The 25,747-nt window shown below is 39.7% G+C and overlaps 1 protein-coding gene and 1 pseudogene across 1 annotated transcript; one reads left to right on the top strand and one right to left on the bottom strand.

Moving 5' to 3' along the window:
* The window catches only part of LOC132099126 (NACHT, LRR and PYD domains-containing protein 3-like), a 476,979-nt pseudogene that overhangs the window by 115,268 nt on the left and 335,964 nt on the right, over nt 1-25,747 (bottom strand).
* On the top strand, nt 618-13,002 carry LOC132099131 (uncharacterized). The gene is made up of 2 exons (XM_059505590.1): nt 618-790; nt 11,269-13,002. The coding sequence occupies exons 1-2, from the start codon at nt 780-782 to the stop codon at nt 12,872-12,874; spliced, it is 1,617 nt and encodes a 538-aa protein (XP_059361573.1). The 5' UTR covers nt 618-779; the 3' UTR covers nt 12,875-13,002.

Here is a 25,747-nt window from a genome sequence, read left to right as displayed (position 1 = left end):
GTCCCCGTCTTCAACAGATTTATAACTGTGTTGAGGAGTAAAAGTTGTCTTGTCTTGCTATGGTGCCAAATGTTCCATTAACATGATTCCAGTTTAATGTTAAATACTGTCATGACATCAAGGATGAAAAATTTGTAAATTTTCTTGTTTAAGGAAAGTTAAAAGTGGAATTTAAACAACATTAAGTGCAAATTCTAATTTCAGTAGCAGCAAAATATGTGGTTATTCATGTATGTGCAGTATGTTGTTCTTCCCCTTGTCTCCACCCTCCACAAAAAAGCAGTATATATAAACGACTCTGTAAAGGACATCAGTGAGTATCAACACAAGAACTTCGTACAAAGATACTTCTCAAGGTATGGGAACTTTTCTTGCATTTAAAAAAAAATAATGACATGTTGTTCTCATATATTTTGGTCACACTAAAAGTCAGTTTCATAATCTGAGATCAAATGTGCATTTAGTGCAGGGGCTAAATTTGAGAGTAAATATGTTATAATATGTTATAATAGTTTAGAGGCACTTTAGCCAGTTAGGCTTGTTAAATTGTTATATTTCCATCAAAGCTTTTTGTTTTAACAGACACTTGACACATAGGCTGGTGTGTAAGAATATTAATTTAGATTTTATTTAATAGCAAAAGTGCATCTCTCAATATTTAAATATAGTATTTCTCTGTTTATATACTCACTTTCTTACATGATCTGTTTTGCTGTAAGCTGACTGGCGAGTGATAGTGAAAGTCTTCTGTGGGGAACACATTCAGTCCAGCGATTACCATGAGTTTAAGGTGAGTTGAAATTTATGTGCTTTCTAAAGTATGATAATCCATGGCTAGATGTATACAGTGCACTGCTCTTTTTTAATGCACGACATGGTGGCAATAACCACTTGATGCATGCCTCCATTATGCCAATTTAAAATTATGTTCACTTCAAATCAGACACATAGAGAAATTAGTGAGGGAAGACTACATTTATTTGAATGGATTACCAAAAAGAGAGAGAGAGAGAGAGAGAGAGAGAGAGAGATTGTGTGTGTGCTCAGTGTCTGTCTACTAATAGTAAATCAGTTTAAAAGTAGCAGGTTAAACCCTTGTTGCTGAGAAATATAATCAGGGATGCAGTAATGGGGGGAAGGTTAGGAGTATTCCAAGGGCCTGACCAGGGAATAGGGGCAACAATATGCTGTTCAGAGGGCCCAGAAACTGTAGTGGCACCCCTAAGTATAATGTAGCCTGTGCCTACCCATATGGTTGTGGAGGCCTAGACAAGATAATGAAAATTAGTCCCACTAGAGTAAAAACTGTCATAGCAAGTAGTAATGATCAAGGACCTTTGCTGCCATTGATATTAGATTACGAGTGCCTGAAACCAGTCCCCAGCTAGTTTGTGTAGTTGCAGAGTTGCCGAGGACTTTTTTTTAAGGCACTGCATAATATCACTGCGCCTGCTGCACCCATGGTACGGCAACAAAGTTCCTTGATTATTATTAAGTTAATTAGGAGAATTATAGAAACTTTTGATACATTTTTGAGCGAGATGCTAATGGTCTAATCAGATTGAATGATCTATGCTATGCTAAGTTAAAAGTGCTACTGCCAGACCCTGAGATCGGCTGAATGGATTTGAAAACGATACAACTCAAGTGTTCCTTTAAGCCTAAATGACTTGTCAAAATCTAATTTAGACAAGAACTCCTTCTTCAAGGCAGCTTTATGCCCCGAAGTGACGTGTTCACTAGGTGATGTGCCTCCCATGGTAAAGACCCACAGAGATGTCGCCTTGGGGTAATGCTTTTGTTTTTACAACAAGGTTTAAAAAAGCGCTTGTCTGCCTCCAGGCTTAAAGCTTACGCAAACCACCATTTGGTGAATTGCGTATTTCTCAGAATGCACAACCTCATTTCCTTAGAGGCACTCAGAGAGTAAATCCATCAAGACTGCACCTCATCCCCTCTTGGGATCTTTCTGTAGTCCTCTGGTGCTTACCAAAATAATCATTTGAGTCCTTGCAATCCGTTGAGCTCAGTACCCTCTCAATGAAGATGGAACTCCTGATTGCACTCACATATCTCAAGAGGGTAGGGGCCCTACAGGCCCTCTCAGTTAATAATGAGTGCCTAGAATCCTGGTCGGCCTACTCTCATGTTGTCCAGAGGACCTCTCCTGGACCGACAGCACTGGCCAAGAAAGCACAGCAGCGTCCCTACTTCCTTTGCAAACTGAGAAGTGCCAGAACCCCTGCCCCCATCATCTGCACCTTCTACAAAGGCACCATTGAGAGCATCCTGACGAGCTGCATCACTGTGTTGTATGGCGCCTGCAACACATCCTGCCGGAAGACCCATAGCGAGAGCAGCCGATGAGAAGATCGTTGATGTCTCCCCTACCTCCAGAGATCACCTGTAAAGCCCTCTGCATTGCAGGTGATCCCATCCACCCGTCACACAGCTTCTTCAGTTTGTTGCCATCATGGAGGAGACTGCGGAGTCTCCAGGCCAGTACCAGCAGACTGAAGGACAGCTTCATCCATCAGGCTGTCAGGGAGCTGAACTCCCTCCCAACCTTGCCACCCCCCCCCCCCCCCCACACTATTTTGTCCCACGCACCACTGAATGCTGAAAGTATCTGGTGCAGGTCCCGAGGCACTTTGTGCAGCATTGGTCTGCTCACTACCTCATTCAGTCAGCATTTAACTGACCTTATTCAAATACATCTTCTGTCAGTTTTTTGACACTTTAATCAGACTGAATAAGCTCTTTGCACAACAATCATATTTTTATATCAAAATAGTATATTATGTTTGTTTACTTCACTGGTTTGCACTCTATCTGCCATGTGCCTTGTCCTGCTTTACTTATCTTTTTTACATGATCTATTTGTATATTTGTTAAATTTTACTTTATATTTTATCTGTACTTAATGTTCTACTGTTAGTGTTATCGGTATGCACCAGTGGTGTGATAGTAACACAGTTTAAATTCTCTGTATGTATGTACTGTACATGTGGAAGAATTGACAATAAAGCAGACTTGACTTGACTTGAGAGACCCCGGCCTGGATATGTGTCCCAAAGTTCCCACTACTAGTCGTGGGAGATATAGCTTAAAAATTATATTGCGATATTTCAAGAATATTTGCAATAATGACATGTATGATGATATATTGCAGCTGGCAGGCAGCAAAATGATTTGTGCAAAATAAGCAAAGGGCATGTTCCATTATTTTCCAATGAGCTACTGTCAATGTTGAAAGACTATCTAATTCAAAGTGTAAATGTATTTTTATAAGGTACCAGTAGCAGCATTATAGTGCAATAGTAGTGACACAGTCACTTAAAAAAAGTACAAAATAGCCTTGGTAGTGTTTTTTTCTGTAAATCTTAACTAAAAGTGTAACATAACTTCTTAACACTTTAGTTTAACAACAACTAAAGTAATTTAAACTTTTAACTCTTACAGAGTAAATGTACAAACAGCAGCAATCCAAACAAACCTTCAAAATGTAAAACACTGCTTATAAAAATAAAATAAAAATGGTATCAAAACTTGAGTAACAGTTGACTTGCATATTTTTGGATTTGCATCAAATGAGGTAGAATTTCAATGCTGAAACTGTTGCATTGCCTCTAATTCTTTGTGCCAACATAAAATGGATATACTATGAAATGATTCAAGTTAGAATGTCACTGTCAGTGCTGGAAATGTACAAGTAAACACTTTTTCAGATCAGATCTTTAGATTCTTTGTAAAGAACACCAGCATAATCACTAAAGTTGGCTTAAGAGCTGGTCTTTAACAAATACCTACATTCCCGCCAGTGCTGAATAGCCTCTTGGAGGCAGCACTGGTGGCAGGGATGCATAGGTATTTCTTGGCTAAACGGCTGATCCGAGGAAATTTCCCCTCATGCATTTTCCACCACATTAGGGGATCACACTCGCTGTTTGCTGGTGGACAGTTCAAGTATCTGTGTAATTCAGCTGTGATTTTCTCTCTCCCAGACATGGCTGTCTTTTCTGTTGCTACACTCTTGAAAAAGCTTCCAAGGGTCTTCTTTGGTCTCTTGGAGGCACCTTGAGTCAGTTGATTGTCTTCTGCTGTTTCAAGATGGGGTTCAGTTGCAGCTGTAAGCTCTGATTGAAGGGGTTTCATCTCACAAGCTACTTTATCTTTGATGGCTTTGGTCTCACTTTCACTCATGTATTGAGTGTGGAATCGTGGGTCAAGCAAAGTAGCCAGATTGATCAGTTGCTCAGTCACAGTGTCTCCATATCTGATGTTCATGTAGTCCAGTACAGACTTCTTTGCCTTCGTGAGGTCTGTGTCATTCTCCTTTGCCTGTAGGATGTTTTTACTGAATAACTCAAGAACAGGCTTTAAGCATGAGATGATGATGTAGGCTTCAGCAGAGAATGCATCAGTAAATTCAAGGAGAAGACTTAGAGCCTTGCTCACAGAATCAAGAACATCTATATCTTGCCATGTTGGCAGCAGGTGTCTTGTAGATCTGTCAGCAGCTAAAACCTGTGTGATGGCCTTTTCTTATTCCAACAGCGACTGGATCATCTTTTATCTTGATCCCCATTGTGTGGGAGATTATGTGACCAGTTTGAGTCTTTCATACTCCTCTCTGAAAATAAAGAAAGACAGTTATTCTGCCTTTCTCTTTCCCTCTCTCTCTATCACACACACACACACACACACACACACACACACACACACACACTTTCTTTCAATATGAACCATGACATTATTTTTTTGGGGACTGCCGGTTGTTATGAATAAGACATAGGGCTAGACTAGAGAGTTAAAATAGAGATATATAAACATATATACATTTATATCTCATAAAAATAAATTAAATAAATTAATGTTTTTGTTTGGTAAATTAAACTTACCAATTGCAATGTTAAGACGATGTTTAAAGCATGACAGTCTGATCCAGTTTTTGAGAGCAATGGCTTTAACAACATTGGCTCCGCTGTCTGTTGTCACACACACTTGTTTGAAAACTCCCCCTTCCACTCTCCCTCTCCTTCTAACTTTCCGTCAATACAACCAACGTAAGGAGTTTTCAGAAGTGATGATATTACTTTGCTGAGGTCGAAGTTCTGCTAAGTGCTCTTCCGGCAAACATTAGTTATAATTTTTTTATCCGCTCAAAAAATTGCGACGTTTTATTTTGTGTCACCATGATTACTTGTGTAACTTCTCATGTAACCATCTTTAAATAGGGAAACCATGTAAGTGTTTGGTTGCTTCTAAATTCATCCCTGTTTGGATCCTAAGGAACAAATGGTGCTAAGCTTAACACTAGCATAGTGGCGCCGAGCACTACAGCGATTGAGTGCATGCACTGAGACGGGAGAGGTACGTATCAATTCATCTAAGTTTAGGGAAGAACATAGTGGAACAAAAACATTGGCATTTTCCTTTAAGACTGGTTTTGTGGTCCAGGGTCACATATGTAATTGCATCATTAATTTCCATCCACCGTTTACTCTTCCTGTCATATGGAGTGCTCCAGCGATGCTAGGTTGAGTCATTCCTTTACTTTTAGGCCACACATTACCTGCTTGTATCTAATCCTTGCATACCTTCGTAGCCTTGTTGAACTCGACTGTGTTTTTGCTTCAAGTGATTAGTGGTTGCTTAAAGTTTCCACCTTTAACTGTGATATTTTGCTTGCATATTTTGCAAAATATTGTGCTTTGTTGGTCTGACCTCTTGCAACCAAACCACTTCCATACTATAGAAGTAGCTCCCTATTTAGGTACTAAATCCCCATTGGAGTCTGACATGCTGCTCTTGCTCTCAGACAGGTGTTGCTGTGTGCACTAGAGTATGTAAATGCGCAATACTTCATTCCATCACTATATCATTGATATCGTGATATGAAACTTTTTTATCATGTAAAGATTTATACCGGTATTATCGTGGACGATATGATATGGCACACCCCTACCCACTACTCCTTCCAGGGACCATGTGGTGAACCCGCAGGCATTTCCCTCTCTGTTATGTCCATTCTGCGCTTTGCACATTTATTTGGAAGAATTTCAGACAAACTGAACAGCTCTTTGTCTGATTTGGAGGACAACAGAAAAGGATTAGTGTCTCCAAACAGAAAATGGATCATTGGATTGTGGATGCCATTCTCAGGGCGCACAAGGTCCAAGATGTACCGTGTCCACTAGGAATTAGAGCTCATTCTACTTGTTGCATTGCTGCCACTTCAGCTGTAGCACATGGTTCGTCACTAGAAGACATACGTAGAGCTGGCGGGCTGGGCAACACCCAACACCTCTTCTGTCTAGTTCAGTTCCCCAGTATGGTAAACCCTAGACCACTTACTGCATCATTGACCACTTCCAATAGTTGAGTAGGGAGAAAGAACTCAGTAACCAGGCCCATTACTCAAGATTACTGCCCCTTTCAGGTGAGCTCTTGTTATGTGGCTAGTGCTCTGTATGTTGTGTATGCCCTGACAGTCATCCCTTACAATGTACCAGTTCCCCTAGTGGTGAACCCAGTGTCTTCCCGTCAACAGAGCTGGCTCAGTCAACGGTCACAGTGGGATAGGTAGCCTTCTCTCTTTGGTGGAGCCCACCACAAAGATCCCCCTAGGTCAGTAGTCCCTGCTGGCAAGTCCCTAGGTGTATTTCCGATGTGTTACCTCCACTCAGGCAGGGTGTAGTCTCTGTAGAATTCTTCTCCCCATGGGAAAGAGAATGCTTCCCACATTAACAACCAATTGTATAGCATCTGTCAACTCTGAAAAGGTGAGTAGCATCATTCTTTAATTTCAAATTATTTAAAATAGCATTGATGTGTAATGAGACTTCATGTCGTTATGAGAGACTATTCTGAGATGCAATATCCAGTGAATTCAAAAACCTGAACCAAAAAAAAATATGCGCACATAATCTGAACCATAACAAGAAAGTTTTTCAAATAAACGTTTTAATTATTTAACAAAAATTCTAAAGAACACCAAGCTTGTTAAGCCTGTTTAAAGGGCTGCACAATTTGGCCAAAATGTATGTTTTTATTTATAAAAACCCCGGCCTGTGAATCACCTTGAACTTAAACGGCTGTAAAGCTAGATACCAACGTGTGATTCGCGCGTTGGTATCCTTCATGCGGTGGAGCCACTGGAGGGGCGCGTGGTCAGAGCAGAGGGTGAACTCCCGTCCCAGGAGATAGTAACGAAGGGTGAGAACCGCCCACCTGATGGCCAAACACTCCTTCTCTTCTCTTCTTTTTGAGAGCTTACGACTAATGTACAGCACCGGGCGGTCCTCCTCCCCCATCTCCTGGGACAGGACCGCGCCCAGCCCCCTGTCCGACGCGTCGGTTTGCAAAAGAAAGGGGAGAGCAAAATTAGGAGAGTGCAGGAACGGCCCGCCACACAGGGCCGCCTTAACTCGGGTAAAGGCCCGTTGGCACGGCTCCGTCCATTGGACCGTATCCGGTACCTCCTTTTTAGTGAGGTCAGTCAACGGGCTGGTGAGGTCCGAATAATGAGGAATAAACCTCCTATAATATCCCGCCAGCCCCAAGAACTGCCTCACCTCCTTTTTGGTCTTGGGCCTGGGACAGGTTGCAATTGCTGCCATCTTATCAATTTGGGGACGCACCTGCCCGTGGCCCAAGTGGAAGCCCAGATACTTTACCTCCACCCGCCCAACTGCGCACTTCTTTGGGTTGGCCGTTAGCCCCGCCCGTCTCAGCGCCCTGAGGACCGCCCTCACATGCTCCATATGCCGCTACCAGTCCCCACTATAGATGATAATATCATCCAGGTAGGCTGCGGCATATGCAGCAAGAGGCCGCAGCACTCGATCCATGAGGCGCTGAAACGTAGCCGGGGCCCCGAACAAGCCGAACGGAAGCGTAACAAATTGGTGTAATCCGAACGGCGTGGTGAATGCTGTCTTTTCTTTGGACATGGGAGATAAGGGGATCTGCCAGTATCCTTTGGTTAAGTCCAATGTCAAATAAAAATGAGCCGTGCCTAACCGATCGAGCAACTCGTCAATTCGCGGCATTGGATGAGCATCAAATTTGGAAACTGCATTCACCCTGCGATAGTCTACACAGAACCGTACCGAGCTGTCCGTTTTGGGCACCAAAACTATCGGGCTCGCCAATCGCTGTGTGACTCCTCGATTACCCCCATCCCCAGCATGGCCTCTAATTCAGTCTGAACTACCTTTTTTTTGTGTTCAGGCAATCTATACGGCCGGCTGCAAATTACGACACCCGGCTCTGTCTCAATGTGGTGCTGAATCAGGTCCGTACAACCAGGTAGGGGCGAAAACACGTCCGCAAATTCTACCTGCAACCGCGCGATGTCAGTGAGCTGCGAGGGCGAGAGGTGGTCCCCTCCTAGGGCCAGTGCGAGGGGTTTTCATTTAATAATCGCTTCTGGCCCGAGATCCTCCTCCCCACTCACTACTGTCGCTAGCAACACTGACTCCTCCCCGCTTCGGCAGCTGTCGCGCTCCTTAAATGGTTCCCCACGCCAATCACTGCAACGAGATCCAGCTGTTACTTGTTTCTCACCTGAACCACTTACCGCCGCTCGTCTCTTCACTCGCTCTCCCGTTGCAGACTTCGCTAAACCACGCCTCCCCCGCCACAACGTTCTATGTAAATTAAACATTCCTCAAATTATTACAGTAACATTTATTTTAACATATTTTAAGTTATCAGTAGAATATAGACTATAAATTAAATTATCAAATGGTCAGTAATATATTAACACGTTATGTTTTGACGGTTAGACGAACCGGGTATCCCTCGCTAATCTTTCACCCTCCTTATCCCGTTGTGCCACTTGTGCCGCTTCTTGACATGGGTTTAAAGACTTATAAAAATTATATAATACACTTTTATATTAATGGTAAGGTACTTTACAATCAGAATTGATTGGCAAGCAGCTGCAGTTACTTCTGTTTAATGCGGTATTGATTGCAATTGGTTTATGTTTTTAATAAAAAGCAACCTATCTACAATGAACAGAGAGAGAGACAGTTAGATACAAAATATGCTGGGGAAGCAACGTAAAAAAGGGCACCAAGCCTCTCGTCAGAGGAACTTGAAGTTTTGCTGGACCTTGCCACCAGGTCAGAGATCACACCACTATGGTCCACTATAACATGCACGTTCATTACGCGATAAGTAGCCTACGCCTGATCAATCACTGATGAATTGGCGATAGGGATGAGTGTGCCATCCTCCAGGATGTCCCCGGCATGGCGCAGAAGGGCGTTGGTGACAGTGTGGACGCACCTCCACACCGAGGTCTTGATTAGGCCGTAGCCCTCTCCCACGACCTCGATGAATCTCCCTGTAGCAAAAAAAAAAAAAAAAACGTAACGCTGTACTTCAGGGCTTAAAGCAGAATTCCGCCGCGTTAACCTGGCAACCGCAGATCTGAGAAGGTCCAGCAGCTCCATAATGAGCTGTCTTGAGAGGTGAATTTTTTTTAATATAGCCCCGTCAGGCAAAATGTCAAAAGGGCTTAAGTTTTGACGCATAAAAAAATTGACATGGACTAAACGGCTCCGCGTCCGGCTCCGTCTTTGATACAATACAAGGACACGTTGGATCACTGCTATAGTTGGTCGCTTAATGGACACAACCATGATTACCCATTTATAGATCTTAGCCATTTAGAGCCAAATTGTTTGCCAGATTTTAATAATCAAATAATTTATTGCCAATTCGCTTTAATTACATTACGAAAAAGCCTAGGCTAAATACCACCATATTAGTTCTGATACCACATAAAGTCAACTTCATAAATAGGCCTGTATCCATTGCGAACATAATTTATTATGAATCTTAAAATATAACATAAAATCATTGTTGAGCCACAACATTGTGAACATACCATAGTTTGACTTGTACTTCGCTCCGCTGATTTCTTAAGACTGCTGTACAGTAGCGTCTTGAGCTCAAACAACACTAAGAGAGAGCTTACGAATGGTCCAGACCAACCTTACGAAAGTGTGACTTACAGAAGATATACTTAGCGTACGAACGTGTCGGGAATCGTGCCATAAGGTTAAGAGAGAGGTTAAGGAATAGGTTAAGAACAACTTAGCGATAAGAACGTTTTGGGGAACCGGGCCATGATTACTAATAAATTCAGATTGTTATTACTAAATAAAAATATTAAACAAAATTATTATTCATATTATTCAAAATTCTTAACATATTTTACAGAAAACTGCAGCGAGAACTGTTAACATACTGGAGGCCTATAACTACAAATGTTTAGAAAGGTCTAAGGATTTATTATAAATGATTGTGATGAAAACAAATTTTTAATCAATTTCTTCTGAATTCTGAATCTTTCTGAATATCTTAATTACTGTAAGGAAATTTTATGCATGCAGAGCTGTCTGCTCTCTAGAGCTCTTGTGGTACTTTGATGTCAAAAACCAATCAATATGCACAGCACTGCTCCAAGTAGAACACACCTAGAAATTCAACTGCAGCCTCACGGGCGTGGGGTTCTCGCCATGAGGCGGGGCCCTAGGTGACCACCTACTGCACGACAGGCTGGTACTGAATGTAGCAATTCATGACACCAGATGTGACAGAATCTAATAGGGAGGCTTTACAGAACTTGGCATAATTAGACAGACTGTGGTATAATTACTTTTTTTTAAATGTAAAAATTAATTATCTCTCAACTATGTGAAGGTGAAACTACACCTCTTTGGTCCACGTTCTGGTACGGTTTGCAGATAATCTGTATGATGTAACTTTTGTTTTCAGCACAGTCGGGTGATGTCCATTCACGTGATCCATGTGCAGACCAATTTTTTAGTCTTTGCAGATTGGTGTTCTCTGTCCAAGCTCATGGTCATAAGAGTATTCTGATTAGTTTATGTGCTTAACTGTATGCAAGATGGAGCTGAACATGGAAAATTAAGTAAATCTGAGCTTTGAACCGGCTATATGCTGGGGACAAAATTTAAGACACACAAAGTTTTCGCATATGCTAATCATTCACATCAAAACTAGGGGCCTTAACTTCTAGAAAAAAACTGTGGCATTCAAACCATTTATAATGCATGCTAAGAGAAGACTACTGACCTCGAGGTAAAAACGGATACTCATTTGGATTGTGTTCATATATTACATTTTGAAAATCTATGTAACAAAATATGTATACTGACTGCTACTAATAATCTTAAACACTTGCTACATGAATATTCTGAGAAACATTGCCTCCATATTTTACAGACAGCCAAGTCTTTCACCCAGCAAACCGACTCTAATTCATCAAGGTCCTCCAAAACGATTTCGTCTAGACACAAAGAGAAGACCGCTTGACGAAAGCGGGAAAGTCAGAAAATGGACTTATGGGAGAAAGGACACCAGTAAACCAAACAAAATTGTTTTGCTGGTGGGAGAGACTGGAGCTGGCAAGACAACTCTCATCAACACCATGGTCAACTACATACTAGGAGTGAAGTTTGAAGATGAAATATGGTATGAAATCACAGAAGAAGAAGCTAGAGACCAATCAGAATCACAAACCTCTGAAATCACCATGTATGAGGTCTGTCCTGAAAAAAGTTCCATATCTCTCACCATCGTTGATACTCCAGGCTACGGAGACACTAGGGGACTTGAAAAAGATCTGGATGTTGCTGCAAATTTAGCCACTCTGTTTCAGAGCAGTAATGGAGTTCGTGAAGTTGATGGCGTGTGTTTTGTGATTCAAGCATCTAAGAATCGTCTCTCAGACAGGCAGCATTACATTATCAGTTCAATTCTGTCTTTGTTTGGAAATGACATTGTTAACAACATTGTGTTTTTAATCACACACTCTGATGGTATGGAACCCAAAAATGTCCTTGGTGCTATCAATAAAGCTAAAATCCCCTGCAGACGAGACAAAAGTGGCCAACCTGTTTATTTCTTATACAACAATCGGCAGGCTGAAGCCCAAAACAATGAAAGCCGTTACCGCCGTTCTCAAAAAGATGCTTGGGAAAACAGCATGGAAGAGACAAAGCAATTGCTTCAGTCTCTGGATGAAAAGAACAGAAGAAGTTTAGAGTTGACTTCAGATGTCCTCATAGAACGCATTCAATTAGAAGCACTCATCTGCAACTTACAGCTGCGAGTTGAAGAGAAAGAGTCCAAGAAATTTGAAAAAATTCAGATTCAGGAGGCAATTAAACAAAACAAGGAAAAGATTGACACTAGTACAGACTTTAGCATTAGAGTCAAAAAGACAATTAAAGTAAAGGTGGCCATTGAAAGTGCTTCATGGAAGAACAGGAAGGCAACAATCTGCACCGTCTGCGAGGAAAACTGTCATGAGTTTGACTGCTGGTTTGTTTCTGATCCCAGCAATTGTGAAGTCATGAGTAAAGGCTACTGCACTGTGTGCACTGGGAAGTGTCATCACAGCAAACATGTAAAAGAAAACAAGAAATATGTCATCAGCACATCAAACGTTATGATGCAATTAGATGAATTAAAAAAGGTATGCGGAGATGCTAAAAACAGGAGGTTTTCTGTTGTAATGGATGATCTTGATAAAGAACTGCAGGAGCTTGAGGATCAAAAGAAAATTATTCTGTTTAATGCTTACAAGACCATCAAGCATCTGTCTCAGATCGCATTAAAGCCAGACTCTGCCTTCACTCTTCAGCATCTCGACTTCTTCATCCCCAGACTGAAGGAGGCTGGGAAAGAAAACTGGGTCAAAGAGCTTGAAGAAATGATGAGAACAGCTAAAGCTGTGGAAGCAAATAAAGATGCTCTGAGTTACCTTAAAGCTGGTCTGACAAAACTATTCATTGGTGTGAACAAAGTCAAAGAAGACAAGAGATGAATCAATGAAAATAAATAAGACTGCTTGAAATGAGAAATCAGTAAAAGTGACTTTCTGTAGAGCTGAAAATTAGAAATTCCATTTAATCATTGTATCAAGCTGTTTTTGGTGTTTATTTAATAGGCAAACCACTCATCCAATCTGTTAGTTTATGAACTTTAATAATAAATTAATATCTGTAAATTTGGGGCATACTAGATGGTAGCTGTAACAAATGTTATTTAAATTTTTTGCATCTGTGGATGTTTATGTGTTTATCTTGAACTCTAATAGGCCTATTATTTGTAACTTCATCACTCTTTTTTGTATTGTTTATTTCCATCAGATTGCACTTTTTTTTCATTGAGCAAACTACAATAGAAGAGACCTCCTTATCTTCAGGTTAGTGACAAATAATTAGTTAAAGGATATGAAAAAAATGACAACTGACTCAATTTGGTCTGAAGCATCAGAAGGATGAATGAATCTTTATTGTCATTATTTACACCCAGTGGTACAAAACAACGAAATAGAGTTAGCAGCTTTCAAGACACCAGTGGAGAACAATAAATAATAAATAAATAGATAAAAGAAACAAACACTATAATGTAATGTCACCTTTATTTGTATATCACTTATACAGATTGTATACAGATTGTGCTTTAAAGTGTCAATCAGGAAAATATATTATCAATAATGTAGGGCTGCAACAACTAATTGATAATGAAAATAATTGATAAATTAATCAATTTAATCAAATTATCTGTCAATCATTGGTCCATGCACAGTGTTAGCAAGGAAATTGGTACTTACCAAGGAGAAGTTACATCAGAAAACAAAAATAAAGTTGTTTCTCACAGGATTAACACCTATTTTATTCATTTTTTGTTGCATCTCATTCAGATTTTGTCAATTTCAATAAAAGGTATGAACCAAGTCTTTTAAATGTTGAACTTTTCTTGCCAGAAAATAAATACAGTCATCATACTGTCATCCTAGTTGACTGCAAAGTGCGACCAAGAGGAAAACAACTAAATATTTATACCCAAATCAAATCAGGATGCTTCAATCTCACCCAAACGTAATGCATACTCAAGATATGTGTCCACTGTGTCCTCCAGATGCGTTACTAATAATTTAATGCTAATCTTTTGAGGAAACCAGGACATCTCAGAAGCTAAATTAAAATTTCTGTCTCACACTTTTCTTGCACATAAACATAAAATAGATTTCCTGTTATCTCTCAGCTCATCGATAACTCAAGCACACTGAAGCAAACCAAAGCACTCACACACGGTCTGAAGAATACTCTTTAGTAATAATACTAAAAATAATACTAATATTTCAGATAAAAATAAACTTTCCTCCACAAATATCATATTGTGTGACATTTATAGCCATACCGAGAGCAACAACAGATAGTTTATCTCAGATCTTGAACAAATGAAAGCAAACATATTTTTAGACTGCAAACTGATGCAAACCAACAAATGTTTTCCATGACAAAGATGGTATCAGTCACTCAGTATGTAGTTTTAACAATATTTTAAGGTTTTACATTTATGAATTAGATTTAACTTCCATTCTTTGGGAGTGTAGTGCACTTCTCGCTTCTGAATGGCTGTGACATTTGTGTCCAATCCAAATACTTGCAAAATGTCTCAAGGTCAATTTATTATTGACAACGTTTTGGTCTCATAAACTTCATCAGGCACATTTAACATACAGTTACAAGCTTAATAACATTAAAAAGACCAATAAATGATTACCAATACTAATCACGTGATTACCATTACCAATAACTAATAACACTCAATGAATAAATCAACTACACTTCATCATGTACAAAAATCACATTAAAAAAATACTTTAAAACATCATGTTAAATAATGCTTCATCATTCATGCCCATAGAAGATAAAGTCTGAAAGGTGAAAATCCAAAACAAGTCACGTCTCTGTAAGAACTCACCTTTTCAATACCACAAAAACCTAAGGAGGAAACATTGTGATTCAAAGCCAGAAAATGGGCCTGATAGTAACATCTATTACCCGCAGGTGTGAGATGATGATTCTTAAATAATAAAGATAATCTTGAAAAGTATATATAAATCACATTTCATTAACACACAGAATAAATTATTATAACAATTTTAATTAAACATTTTCATTCATACAGTAAATTTTTTAAATTAATTTAAGTTATTTATTTCAAAAAGATGACCATGGTTCTGGTTAGTAAGGCTTGTCATAAGGATTTGGTTTCAGTTAATACATTTATTTGTTTTATCTCTCTGCAGCCACAAATGTTTTAAACATTTAGAAGTTCTTTCCAATCCTTTAATTTTAAGAAAAAGATCTAAGACAAGATATAAAGTACAATGTTGTGAAAAGCTTTGGGCTTTTGATAGCTCTGCAATTAATTTCTTTAATTCATCCTATACATTATATATTTGTAAAAAATTATATGCTTTGTCTGAAAGCTCTAAAATGCTGCCTTCGGAGGCATTCCAAGGTGGGAAGGCATCAAGCCACAACTGAATACAAATTCAGCTTCACTTCCCGTCTCCGGAGGTACCTTCTTCTGATCTAATTTTGAAGGCAGCATAGATGTATTCTTCAACGTCTTTGATTTCTCAAAATCCTGTTTGTTTGCATCAGCACCATCGATGGGAGGGTCTGCCATCGTCATCAAGCATAGTCACACTCAAAAATAAAAAATGTCATAAGAAAAGGTGATGGAAGGACTATTTTCTTTACACATGAGCTTTATTTTCATTTTATCTAACTTTTTGCATTTATAATGAGAAATAAGTATTGTTGCTGTTAAATATTCTGTTGGTCATTGTTTTTATGTTTTTTTTAAGGGTTGTCTGAGGATACAGCAGCTTTTGTAAGAGCCACTAGGGATGGGCAATATCACTTATTTTGTTTTCGATACGATACTACTTTTAATTACAAGTATCGGTGATATCGATACCATACTTCTACACTGAACTTTTCAATAATGAAATGTATGAGTCAGCAATAATACCTACTTTAAATTTGAAATGCATTTTAACAATGTGTTTACTATTGTGATTACCATGGAAATCTTCAAATTCTATCGTTAACCTGTTATGATGTAGTCATAGGAGACGACTGTTATATTTGTGTATGTTTGTGTGTGTGTGTGTGTGGATTAATAAAATTATAAGACGTCACATATTGAAACAATTGTGAACCCTCTTCTTTCATCTAACAAGTCTTATCTGTGAATAATAAGCATGACGCGATAGAATACATAAAGTTTCCATCTGAAACTTATTTGACATGACCCACATAGGCTGTCAATTGAAAAATGTACTTTTTTTGTTAAAATACTGTAGAATTTGCATTGTCCTCAGAAGCATTTTAAGGCTCCATAGAAAAAATAGAAATGCACATTTATTTATGTGAAAACATACCAATATCAATTTATTCAGCAAGCATTTCATACACGACATACCCTCTATCTCCGAGTCGATAGACCCCCAGGGGCCGGAGATAAGGACCCCCAAAGGCAAAAATTCCCCAAATTTGACTGGCTATAACTCACCCAAAACAGGGAAGAAAATTAAAAAACCTTGAGGTGGTTGAAGTCAGAGTTAAAATTGAAGGAAGAGGCCATTGCAAGTGGGATATGTGTCCTCTTGCAGTTTATTTAATAGCCATTTAATTTAATTTGTGTAATATTGTTTTATTGTCAGTCTATTTCTCATTCCACTTCTAGTCTAACAAACTACAAATGGGACTAATTCACTGGTAACTCATTCAACTTCTAGTCTAATAAACTACAAATGGGACTATTTGCTTGGTTCACTTAACAGTCTAACTGGTGATGAGGGGCCTGAATAAATTGGAAATGGATGTTTCTTTATGTGAAAACATCCTAATTCCAATTTATTCAAAATACAAAAGTAAAATACACATTTTTATTAAATATTTTATGTATAGAGATATTATATATATATATATATATATATATATATATATATATATATATATATATATATATATATATATATATATATATATATATAATAGTCTCCGTTATGTATGGTAACCCTCATTCCCCAAGGAGGGAACGGAGACGTGAGTCAGAAGTGATTCTGACAAATGGGGATCGCTTGTGAGAGCCTATTTACTTTGAGTGAAATAAAACGAGCCAATGCATATTGGCATGTGATAATTGCACCAGCTGCTGTGCATCGCAGTGCAAGTATATAACAAGTAGCAGGTGCACCCACTCAGTGTGACATCGGATAACGGGCGGCTGTACTGCGTTTGAGCTCCGTCACTATATTCTTTTCATTGACTATTTTTAACTCAAAAATCAATTGTATACATCATCGTTTCAGTTTATATAACGTGTGAATATATCCTCTATTGTATTCTACAACAAAAACAATCAGAGCGCCTCGCTATCACTAGTTTTATTTTGATCTCCCGGGTCCGCTATTAGCTTTTAGCCCGTTAGCATCAGCGGCGTGGTTGCAGCTAACTGCGCTAACATTGCTAATACTCTATTCACACACATTACCACTGCTGTACTCACTGTTACTTGCTTTAATGGCGGATGAATGTCTCCACTCTGTGCAGCTCGAGCTCGAGGCCGTGGGAAAGCAGATTCGCGACCTGGAGGTGAGGCAGGCCCAGCTGAGAGAGCGGAGAACCGCGCTGGAATCATCCCGGGCTGACGCTCACAAGTCCGGGGTAAGTATACAGCGATCTGTTAACAGTCCCACCACGTCTACTCCGTGTGTTTCTCTGCACAGGCCCGGTGCACCCAGGACGCGATCTTCCCAGATGTCCTTCACTGCGACGCCGGGACACCACGGACCCTGGGTGCATCCACAGCGGAGGACGCGAGCCGGGTCCCGGGCGACGACTTCTCCCCCTCCTGCCTTCGACATCTCCATCCGGAACCGCTTCGCTCCCCTCCGCAAGATAGGACGCGACGCTGTGATCATCGGAGACTCCATCGTCCGACACGTAAGTGCTACGTTAGCCGAAGGTAAAGTGCACACTCATTGTTTGCCTGGTGCTCGTGTTCTCGATGTTTCTGCGCAGATACCCGCGATCCTGAAGGTCGACGAGAGCCCCAGAGCGGTCGTGCTTCACGCCGGGGTTAACGACACCACGCTGCGGCAGACGGAGACGCTGAAGAGGGACTTCAGCAGCCTGATCGAGACGGTTCGCAGCACGACGCCCGTGGCGACGATCGTCGTGTCAGGACCACTGCCCACGTATCGACGAGGACACGAAAGGTTCAGTAGACTTTTTGCTTTAAATGAATGGTTGTTGTCATGGTGTAAAGGACAGAAACTGCTATTTGTTAATAACTGGAATCTTTTCTGGGAGCGTCCTAGGCTGTTTCGCGCTGATGGATTACACCCCAGCAGAATCGGAGCGGAGCTGCTCTCTGACAACATCTCCAGGACACTTCGCTCCATGTGACTAGTAAGACAATTCTCTAATAACTATTATGATGAGTTTTGTTCCACCCGCTTAAATGATAAAAGTACTTGTGCTGTAAAAACTATTAAGACTGTGTCTGTTCCCCGAATAGTGAGGTCAAAATATAATGTAGGATCTAGAAAAAATCTTATCGTAATTAAACCAGAAAAATGTAAAGTAAATGAACAAAAACAATTTTTAAAGTTTGGGCTCATAAATATTAGATCACTCACACCCAAAGCAGTTATTGTAAATGAAATGATCACAGAAAATAGTTTTGATGTACTCTGCTTGACTGAAACCTGGCTAAAACCAAATGATTATTTTGGTCTAAATGAGTCTACTCCACCAAACTACTGTTATAAGCATGAGCCCCGTCAGACTGGTCGTGGAGGAGGTGTTGCAACAATATATAGTGATATTCTCAATGTTACCCAGAAAACAGGATACAGGTTTAACTCTTTTGAAATACTTCTGCTAAATGTTACACTGTCAGACATGCAAAAGAAATCTAATGTATCTCTTGCTCTGGCTACTGTGTATAGACCACCAGGGCCGTATACAGAATTCCTAAAAGAATTTGCAGATTTCCTCTCAGACCTTCTAGTTACAGTTGATAAGGCGCTAATCATGGGAGATTTTAATATTCACGTTGATAATGCAAATGATACATTAGGACTTGCGTTTACTGACCTAATAAACTCCTTTGGAGTCAAGCAAAATGTCACCGGGCCCACTCATCGTTTTAATCATACACTAGATCTAATTATATCGCATGGAATCGATCTTACTGCTATAGATATTGTACCCCAATGTGATGATATTACAGACCATTTCCTTGTATCGTGCATGCTGCGTATAACTGATATTAACTATATGTCTCAGCGTTACCGTCTGGGCAGAACTATTGTTCCAGCCACCAAAGACAGATTCGCAAATAACCTGCCTGATCTATCTCAACTGCTATTTGTACCCAAAAATACACATGAATTAGACGAAATGACTGACAACATGGGCACTATTTTCTCTAATACATTAGAAGCTGTTGCCCCCATCAAATTGAAAAAGGTTAGAGAAAAACGTACTGTGCCATGGTATAACAGTAATACTCACTCTCTCAAGAAAGTAACTCGTAGTCTTGAACGCAAATAGAGAAAAACTAACTTGGAAGTTTTTAAAATTGCATGGAAAAACAGTATGTCCAGCTATAGACAGGCTCTAAAAACTGCTAGGGCAGAGCATATCCACAAACTCATTGAAAATAACCAAAACAATCCAAGGTTTTTATTTAGCACAGTGGCTAAATTAACAAATTACCAGACGCCACCTGATTCAAATATTCCACCAACGTTAAATAGTAATGATTTTATGAATTTCTTCACTGATAAAATAGATAACATTAGAAATACAATAGCGAATGTAGATTCTACAGCGTCTAACACTTCAGTTTCATCCATCGCACCAAAAAATAAACTGCAGTGCTTTACAAATATAGGACAGGAAGAGCTAAATAAACTTATCACTGTATCTAAACCAACAACATGTTTATTAGATCCTGTACCCACTAAATTACTAAAAGAGCTGTTACCTGTAGCCGAAGAACCGCTTCTCAATATCATTAACTCGTTGTTATCTTTAGGTCACGTCCCAAAACCATTCAAGCTGGCGGTTATCAAGCCTCTTATTAAGAAACCAAAACTAGATCCTAGTGTACTGGCAAATTATAGGCCTATTTCAAATCTTCCATTTATGTCTAAAATTTTAGAAAAAGTTGTGTCTGCTCAATTGAGCACCTTCCTGCATAAAAATGATCTGTATGAAGAATTTCAGTCAGGTTTTAGGCCCCACCATAGCACAGAAACTGCACTTGTTAAAATTACAAATGACCTGCTTCTTGCGTCAGATCAAGGCTGCATCTCATTTCTAGTCTTACTTGATCTTAGTGCTGCGTTCGACACCATAGATCATGACATACTCATAGATCGATTACAAAACTATACAGGTATTCAAGGGCAGGCTCTAAGATGGTTTAGATCCTACCTGTCCGATCGCTACCATTTTGTTTACTTAAATGGGGTGTCATCTCATTTATCATCAGTAAAATATGGAGTGCCACAAGGATCCGTCCTAGGTCCCCTTCTATTTTCAATATACATGTTGCCCCTTGGTAATATTATTAGAAAATACGGAATTAGCTTCCACTGTTATGCTGATGATACTCAGCTATATATTTCAACGAGACCAGATGAAACTTCCCAATTATCTAAGCTAACAGAGTGTGTTAAAAATGTAAAAGATTGGATGACAAATAATTTTCTCCAATTAAATTCGGATAAGACAGAGATATTAATTATTGGACCAAAAAACACCACACAGAATCTTGTAGATTACAATCTGCAACTAGACGGATGTACTGTTACTTCCTCTACAGTCAGAAATCTGGGTGTTATATTAGACAGCAATTTGTCTTTTGAAAATCATATTTCCAATGTTACAAAAACCGCATTCTTCCATCTTAGAAACATTGCCAAGCTACGAAACATGTTATCTGTTTCTGATGCAGAAAAGCTAGTTCATGCTTTCATGACCTCTAGACTGGACTATTGTAATGGACTTCTAGGTGGTTGTCCTGCTTCTTCAATAAACAAGCTACAGGTAGTCCAAAATGCAGCAGCTAGAGTCCTTACCAGGTCAAGAAAATATGATCATATTACCCCAATTTTACAGTCTCTGCACTGGCTACCTATTAAGTTCCGTATCTGTTACAAATTATCATTACTTACCTATAAGGCCCTAAATGGTTTAGCTCCTGCGTACCTAACTAGCCTTCTACCACGCTACAACCCATCACGCACCCTAAGGTCACAAAACGCTGGACTTTTGGTAGTTCCTAGGATAGCAAAGTCCACTAAAGGAGGTAGAGCTTTTTCACATTTGGCTCCCAAACTCTGGAATAGCCTTCCTGATAATGTTCGGGGTTCAGACACACTCTCTCTGTTTAAATCTAGATTAAAAACGCATCTCTTTCGCCAAGCATTCGAATAATGTATCTCTTAAAATGTGAGTGTAGTTGCATCTGCATTTTTATTCTTTAGCTTGGGTTAAACTAATTTTACTTTGTTGGATCAGCAGCTATGCTAATGATGTCTCTATTTTGTTTCTATGTTTTGCCACGGGATTTACATCCCGTGGTAACTAGGATTTACACAAGCTCCAGTCTGGATCCAGAACTCCTGAGAAGAGATGATGCTGACCCTCAGAGGACCCCAGATGATGCTAACCTTGAATCAACAAACAGAACTAACAATTATTGCTACATGTGTGACTGCATCCTATAATTACTATTAATTAATAATATTGATAGTTCATCATCTAGCTGACTACGTCTTGTATTATTATTATTATTTTTATTTTTCTAAAATCCTGTCAAACGTGCACAAACTACTAGCTACTACTAAATATTGTAGAAACATAATTTTCTGTAAAGTTGCTTTGTAATGATTTGTATTGTAAAAAGCGCTATACAAATAAACTTGAATTGAATTGAATTGAATAACGCTGGGAAAGCGTACCCTTGGGAAAGGCACCCCGGAGAGAGGCACAGTGACAGTTACACATATGGACTAGCCAAATAGGGTATTACAACATATGGCAATCTCTGGGGTGGTTCCAGCTTAGTTACAGGGGGGAAAGAACCACAGCAGAGACGACAGAGCGGCTCTGTCAAGGGAAAGACACAGCTCGACCTCAGTGGACGGCTACATATGGACACCTAGCCTAACACAGGTTCCACAATACATACGAGTGTATGCTGACTGCCGCAGGGATGGAGGAACTCACAGGTTTAGCCATACTGGGGAACACTACTGGAGCAATGGAGGCACGTATCTGGCCAAAGGGCGTGGCGTCGCAAGCCGACACTAAGAACGGGTCACTCGCGCTACTGGCCACTGGGGGCGAGTATACAGGAAGATACCGGCTCTACACAGAGGCTATAGAATCTAGTGAACGTGTTAGGTGTCGCCTAGCCTGCAGCTCTACATATATCTGTCAGCGAGGCACCTTGCACCAGCGCCCAGGAGGAAGAAACACTTCTAGTTGAGTGTGCTCGCAACCCGAACGGGCAAGGCACAGACCACGTCCACAGGACCTGACACTGCATGCCCGTTGAGACCATTAGCTCCTCCGGGTTGGAGGCACTCAAGCTCGCCAGGTCTTCGATTATAGTGTTAAGCTGAGCCACCTTGGTCAGCTCGGTATGGCTGTTCAAGTGGCGGTCCAGGCCGGTGGTGTTCTTCTTGCACCCTGGGACGGGGCAGGTGCCTTTCTGCACATTAACTCTCTCGGAAGAAATGGCGAGCAGAAGCTTGCGCTCCTTCACATGCAGCATCTTGTGCATGATGTTCATGTGTTGGCTTAGCAGATGGTAGCTACAACAGCACAAGGGGCAGTCCTCCAAAGGCATCTCTGCTTTTATTAACGTTACACTACAGTACTGTTACACTACAGCACTGGTTTGAAAGAGGATGAATGTCAGGGAAACTGCCCATGCAGGGGTTACTTATAACTTTCTAGGTCCAATTTGCAGTCTGTTTAACCCCACTTTGAGTCTAATACGTTAGAGTGCACACTTTTCAGTCTATTTTTCATTCCACTTCTAGTTTAATAAACTACAAATTTGTCTATTTTTTTTTAATTCACTTACCAGTCTATTTCTCATTCCACTTCTATTTGAATAAACCTCTTATTCCCCTTCTAGTCTAATAAACTACAAATGGGACTATTTCCTTGGTTCACGTACCAGTCTAGTTCTCATTCCACTCCCAGTCTAATAAACTAGAAATGGGTCTTATGATATAGTAAAATATGTTTTTAATTAAACATTTTCACATTGCATTGAAGTGCTGTACAACAAAACACAATATATAAAAAGCACAATAGGAAACATGCATTATATGAAAAAATATGTATATAAATAAACACATTAAAACAGATTCAGAACAAACTGACATCAAAATCTTAAACTGACATGCTAGAGAAAACAAATAAGATTTGAGAACAGACTTTATCAGAGATCATTTTAAAATACAAGATAAAAACTTTTTGAAAACTTTAATAACTATTTACAAAATGTAAAAATGTTATATAATGAAAATAAAAAAGGCTATCAAAACAAATAAAACTATAACCTTACTTTTTTCTTAGAAATTAAAAAAATTAACTGTTATCATCAAATGCCATCAACAATGTTAGTGGGCAAGTCCTCTGTTGGATCAGCAACCAGAAATCTGAGATCCTCTGTAAAACAAACCATCAGATTAGTCTACCATTAACTGCAATATTATAAGAAACTTGATTATAATTTCATCCTTACTCATCAACTCTGCCATTTCTCCCTTCTTTTCAGGTGTTGCTCATGCTGCACTGGATGAAGCCCCCACCTCAGGAAGTGGGGCAGACACCTCAGGCAGTGGGGACATCTCAGCTGGCTGGGACAACACCTCCAGCAGTGTGGTCCCCAAGAGCATCCCCCACCTCCTGTGTTGGTGCAGCCACCACCGGCTGGGGTGGTGCGAGCCCCATCCCCGATGGCGGTGCCCTAACTTGAATAGGTGCGGCCCCCACTGCCTGGAGTGGGTAAGGCTCCATCAACATGGAATGTTGGCCCCAGACCTGAGTGGGTGTGGGCCAGAACTGAAGAAGTCCCACTGGCCTCTGGCTGTGCTGATGGGGGCTCTGGTCCATCTGGACGAGCTTCAGCTTCTGCTGCAGACAGCTCCTCCTCATCTAACCGTGTAGCCAGCGGGACCTCAGGGTTTGTTTGGTGCAGTGCCTTCAGCTCCTGCTCTACCACCTTCCAGCTCATGGTGTGAAGGGCCTCCATCCTTTTGGCCTTCTGCAAAAAAAAAAAAAAAAATAATTTAAGGTTAAAATACTTAACACGTAAAGTTATTTCATATTAAGTATTGTTAAAGCATAACTGTTCAAAACTTACAGCCAAGTCTTTGTGGTCTTTTTACGCACATGCCGGGCAGTATATATGCACTTCTTTGCACATATTGGGCACACCTCATTTTTCAAGGGAAGCCTGGACCGGGACAGTTGTAACAAAATGGCATGTTATTAAAAAAAATTAATAGTCCGAAGGTGCTGCCAGAGGTTTGCATATTCACTGTGGCAGATCGGACATGTGATCATCTTGATTTTTCTAGAAAACCCCGGAAGATGTTGGTTTGAAGCCATAAAACTGTATAATTTGCATAAAAACTTACTGTAAAAATTGTACTGAATTGACTGGTCCATTTATAGTCTATCTACAGTATGTTGCCATCTAAAATGCCCCTTCTACCGCTGCGGCATCTGTAAAGTGCATTTGCATCCTTTGACCGCTGAGTGGCGCTTTAACCAGAAGTTATCAAACAAGCGCATCAAAGCACATTTTCCCTGATAAACGTCAGTTTTGCCTCACTGATGTGTTAGATTTCATGGCTTCAGTCAGGGAAAATGAAAGAAAAACACTGTAGTTAAAATATTTAAAATATTTAATATGTAATATTCACAGATGAAAGTTAGGTACTTATGAAGTTATGTACATTTCTTAGAACGAATTCAAGCAGGATAAATGTCAAGCCTGTGCCTGAGTCTGTGCTTACATTTTCTCTAAGCTACATGGTATTATATGAATTATGTGTTAAATTACTTTGCATCGGAGCATTAAAAGTGGTAGCCTATTTTAGGGAGGTAGGCTACATGGATTAATATGCAAAATGTCAAAATTTTCATATATTATATAATATTTTGTTATTCGTAACCCTTCCATTATTTTGACAGATAATTTCTTGGGAAAAATACATTTTTCTGTACAATGATTAAGAAATTGTTGCATGTTTAGTAAAACGTGAAGCACTGTATAATTTCGTTCACATTATTTATGCCTAATTAGCCTAAAACAAGAAACGAATAAATTAAACCTGCACGATTTAGCTAAATCTTTGAAACTCTAAAGAATGGATGGATTAATAAACCGTCCTCACGATTAAACTCAAGTTCTCTCTTTATAATTTATAACAAAATGCACACGATGTAAAAAAAGAGCTTCATTAATTGACAACTTAAGTGATTTTAAAGGGAGCAATCCTTACTTGCTTTTAAGGCTGGGCGACAGCATATTTTCAGAAAAAAAAATCTGATTTATGATTTAAATCTATTTTAAAATCAATATTCAATTGACCAAGAAATTTTTCAAAACAAGTTTTAATATAGTTCTTTATCATTCATTTAAGCAGTCAAATGTATAACTGAGACAAGATGATTAAAAAAAACAGAAATGTTATTACCTTAATGCTGGAAAGACCTTTTTTTTTTAATACTAGCCCATGATGCATCTAACCATCCAGTCAGCGTTAAGAGCTGTTCAG

The sequence above is a fragment of the Carassius carassius genome, chromosome 22 (assembly GCF_963082965.1).
Source record: "Carassius carassius chromosome 22, fCarCar2.1, whole genome shotgun sequence".
NCBI classification, from domain to species: domain Eukaryota; kingdom Metazoa; phylum Chordata; class Actinopteri; order Cypriniformes; family Cyprinidae; genus Carassius; species Carassius carassius.
This window is presented reverse-complemented; position numbering and strand designations above follow the sequence as displayed.